This window comes from Arachis hypogaea, chromosome 13 (assembly GCF_003086295.3).
Source record: "Arachis hypogaea cultivar Tifrunner chromosome 13, arahy.Tifrunner.gnm2.J5K5, whole genome shotgun sequence".
Classification (NCBI taxonomy): domain Eukaryota; kingdom Viridiplantae; phylum Streptophyta; class Magnoliopsida; order Fabales; family Fabaceae; genus Arachis; species Arachis hypogaea.
The window spans coordinates 50,136,863-50,140,884 of NC_092048.1; the positions used below are offsets into that span (position 1 = coordinate 50,136,863).

Here is a 4,022-nt window from a genome sequence, read left to right on the forward strand (position 1 = left end):
ATTTTAAGTCTCTTCTGCCTTATGAGTTTTCCATATTAGAAGAAATAGTGGGAGAAGAAAAATTGGTAAGAAAAAACAAATGAAGAATGGGTTATTTAACTGTAAATTTTTATAGTTATGTTTTCTGTGCTCCTATGAATGCACTTTATGCTCAATTTTATATTGGCAGCAGGGTCATTTTTATTGTTATATTTTAATCTCTCTTGTCTATTCTCTCATTTCTGGATTTTTTTTTCTTGTAATGTTTCATGTATTCAGTCTTAATTAGAGCTTGATCATTATTTGTATCCCGGATAAAGGTGATGAATCAGGGCCAATCATACTTCATCTGGATTCTTTGAGTCTTCACTCTAGCATATCACTATTTGATAACATCAAAAGGTTAGGATGAAGTAGCACTTGATTTATTGTATACCATATATGTGACATATCTAGTTTATTTCTGCTCTGGTTATTAGTTCTTAAACATATCACAGCTTCCATATCTTGTGACTTCAATACCATCCTATGTTACAAGTAGGTGTTTTTCTTATGTTCTTGTAATTTGTAAGCATATATGTAGATTAATGTAAATTTGACCTCACCATTGTTTTATATTATTCATTCAACTTGGCCCAGTATTCTTAAAATGTATAGTTACAAACAAGCTATCTAAATCCATACGTATGCTTATAGAGAAAATCATGTGTCACAAAATGGTCCTCTGGCCTTCTATCTTAATGACATGATACAAGTTTGAAAACTTTAAACATATGCAGATTTTACAGTTTGAATGAAAGGATTGAAATAATGAATAGTTATTAATTATTATAAGGATTGTACTGTTGTTGTATTTAATGGTGCCACTGAACATGGTTTGTCCAAGTTAGTTGTCATGTTGTTCCAAGTCATTATTTCAGCAGGAATGGCATATGCATATCTAATCTTGCGAACAATCTATTTCTATGGATTGAGGTGGCAGCCAAGCAAACTTTGCGGGGTTCTCAAAGGGAAAACGATGTGTTCTTCAGTGGCCGCGAGCGGCGGGGATTTTGTGACATGGGATCAGAAATATAGATAGATTATAGATAGAGGATATATACTCTTTAATATTTTGTTGTCCTTTGCACCCACCGCATGCATAGCTGGCATTGCCAATTGTTCTTGTCTTTCTGTTTTTTTTCTTATAGTTTCACCATTAGATTTTGGATTCACGCTTCTTCATTTTCCCTTAATACAATAAATGAAACTCGTGTCCAATTCCATGATTCCTAAGATTGACACTATTGGATTGATTTCAATTTTAAAAGATTGTGATTTGTGATGGCTGGTACTCGGTGTTTGGCAATTTATTTACAAACTTAAGTTTCATTTTGAATTGTGTATTGGTGTTTAGGAAGTTATGGGTTAGGAATTTTCTCATGAAGGGGTTAATAGCGAGCATACATCATATGATCAGTATGAGAAGGAGGAAGAAAAACATGAGGAAGTTGATGTGGATTATATGGATGAGGACGACACAAATGTGGAACCAATGTTCGATTATCACGGCTTCGATGAAGGGTATAACATTGACTCACTCGAAGACATTGGGATGATTGAATTTTGGAACATCAGGGATGAAGATGTATGTCATTTTCACTTTTCTGATGTCGACATTGCATTTGAGTTCTACAATAGATATGCAAGGACAAGAGGCTTTAGTGCTCGGAAGAACAGGACTAGGAAGAGTCGTGCGGGCGCACTTAAGTTGAAGAATTTTGTATGTCATCGTGAAGGATTTAGACCGCCAAATAATTACGGCATCGGAAACCTTAAGAGAAAACCTACACCCGAGACAAGGTGTGGCTGCAGTGCAATGATGGAGATTCGTGTAGATGCACCTAGCGGTCGTTGGTTTATTTCTTATTTTTCTGATGAACACAATCATCCGCTTCTGGATCCTCGGTTGACTGGATTGCTCCCTGGGCATAGATTCATGTCCGAGGCTGATATTGGCCACATGGTTAACATGAAAAAGGGTGGGATTAGTGTTGGGCAGATATATCGGGCATTAGCAAATCAGGCAGGTGGCTACGAGTATCTCTCTTTCACGCAAAGGGACATGTACAATAAAATAGCAAAGCAGAGGCGCCAATTACCCGGTGATGCATATGCAGCTTTGAAGTATCTAGAAGATCAAGCAACAAATGACCCTTCTCTCTATTTTAATCATCACATGGATACCGATGGTACTTTGCGCAATTTATTCTGGTGCGATGGTCTCAGCAGGGCCGACTACTCATTATTTGGCGATGTGCTGGCGTTTGATGCTACCTATAAGAGGAATAAATATATGTGTCCACTGGTGGTATTTTCTGGTGTCAATCATCACAATCAAACAATTATCTTTGCTGCTGCTTTAATTTGCGATGAGGAAAAAGACACATACAGGTGGTTGCTACAACAACTGAAGGTAGCAATGAATGGGAAAGCACCTGTTTCGGTGATCACGGATGGTGATCTATCAATGAAGTTCGCCATTGAGAAAGAGTTTCCTAATGCACATCATAGATTATGTGCATGGCATCTGATTCGCAACGCAACAAGTAACATTGGCAAGCCCCAGTTTACATCCATGTTTAAAAAGTGTATGCTAGGCGACTATGAAATTGATGTATTTCGTCAAAAGTGGTTTGAAATGGTTGAGAGATTTGGTGTCGAAAACAAGAATTGGGTCCTAGATATGTATAAAAAGAGACATTCATGGGCAACTGCACATATAAGAGGGAAGTTTTTTGCTGGTTTTCGGACTACTTCTCGGTGCGAGGGATTAAACTCGATCATTGCAAAGTATGTCAACTCAAGGTACAATCTGGTTGAGTTCATTCAACACTTTAATCGTTGTGTCGACCATATAAGGTGGAAAGAGGTCCAGGCTGACCTCGCCTCTGTGAATGGGAGACCCATTATGCAAACCTGTTTTCAACAGTTAGAGAGGAGTGCTGCCAATGTTTACACCCTATCAATATTTCATATGTTCCAACCAATCCTTGTACGGGCTGCATCAATGAAGGTAATAAATATGAGGCAAACTGGCTCTTATGTGATTTACTCTGTCGGTTTGGACCAAACGCCAAATGAGATGTGGCGTGTATTCTGTTGTGACATTGAGATGGAATTCAATTGTTCATGTATGAGAATGGAATCATTTGGCATACCTTGTGAACACGTAGTTTGCATCTTGGTGCATGAAGATATAGAGGAGTTGCCAAGGTCATTAGTCTTGCCTCGGTGGACCAAGACTGCCAAAGTGGGTTTGCAAAATGCGGTTGGGCTTCATTGGGATTCTTTGATGCTAAGTCAGTACGGTTGTTTGATGGATTGGTTTAGACAACTAGCCAACTTTGCTTGCCGAGATAACGAGAGATTTATCTTTACACGGGAAATGGCTATGAATTTGTTGAAACAATTTAAGGAGGAAGATGCTGCACAAAAAGGGGGGGGTCAATGATGCAGATAGTGTAAGAGATGGTGTGCAAGTGGATGCTTCTGGAGCTGGGCTTGCAACCAATGATCTCGGACATAGCATGCCAAGGGACCCAAGAAAATGTAGGACAAAAGGGGGGCTTCACAGTCCAATAAAAGAAAACATCGATGTGGACATTGTGGCATGGAGGGCCACAATCGAACAACTTGTCGTGTTCGTCGTGGCATCTCACAGTCAGAAGGCCTTGGAAATGACACATTTGATAATGACTCGGATGACCACATGAACATTGAAGATGACTCATTTGTAAGTATCTTTACCAATGAGGTATGACAAAGTTTTATTTGCTGCTTATTAGCTAGTACTAATGATATTATATTGCTGATATTATAGGTATATGATGAGAGTGCTTCCTACAGTAGCAATGAGGTGCTGTAATAAGGTATGGTTAATGCTTTAATTTTCTGGTATCCTCTAATTTTTAGTTGATTTGGGATTGGTGTAATTTTTAATTTATTTCTGTTATATTTAATCTTATTCGAATTCAGCTTTTGCGATGGTTGATGTTGTTCGT

General features: G+C 38.4%; 1 protein-coding gene across 1 annotated transcript; it reads left to right on the top strand.

Moving 5' to 3' along the window:
* The first annotated feature begins 1,483 nt into the window (after positions 1-1,483).
* LOC112734170 (protein FAR1-RELATED SEQUENCE 5) lies at positions 1,484-3,472 on the top strand. Its single transcript, XM_025783394.1, has one exon. It carries the CDS (start codon positions 1,484-1,486, stop codon positions 3,470-3,472), a length of 1,989 nt encoding a protein of 662 aa, XP_025639179.1.
* The last annotated feature ends 550 nt before the right edge of the window (positions 3,473-4,022 follow it).

What these genes read in the sequence shown, in the direction of transcription:
- LOC112734170 (XM_025783394.1), top strand. Translation starts at nt 1,484, where the DNA reads ATGGATGAGGACGACACAAATGTGGAACCAATGTTCGATTATCACGGC.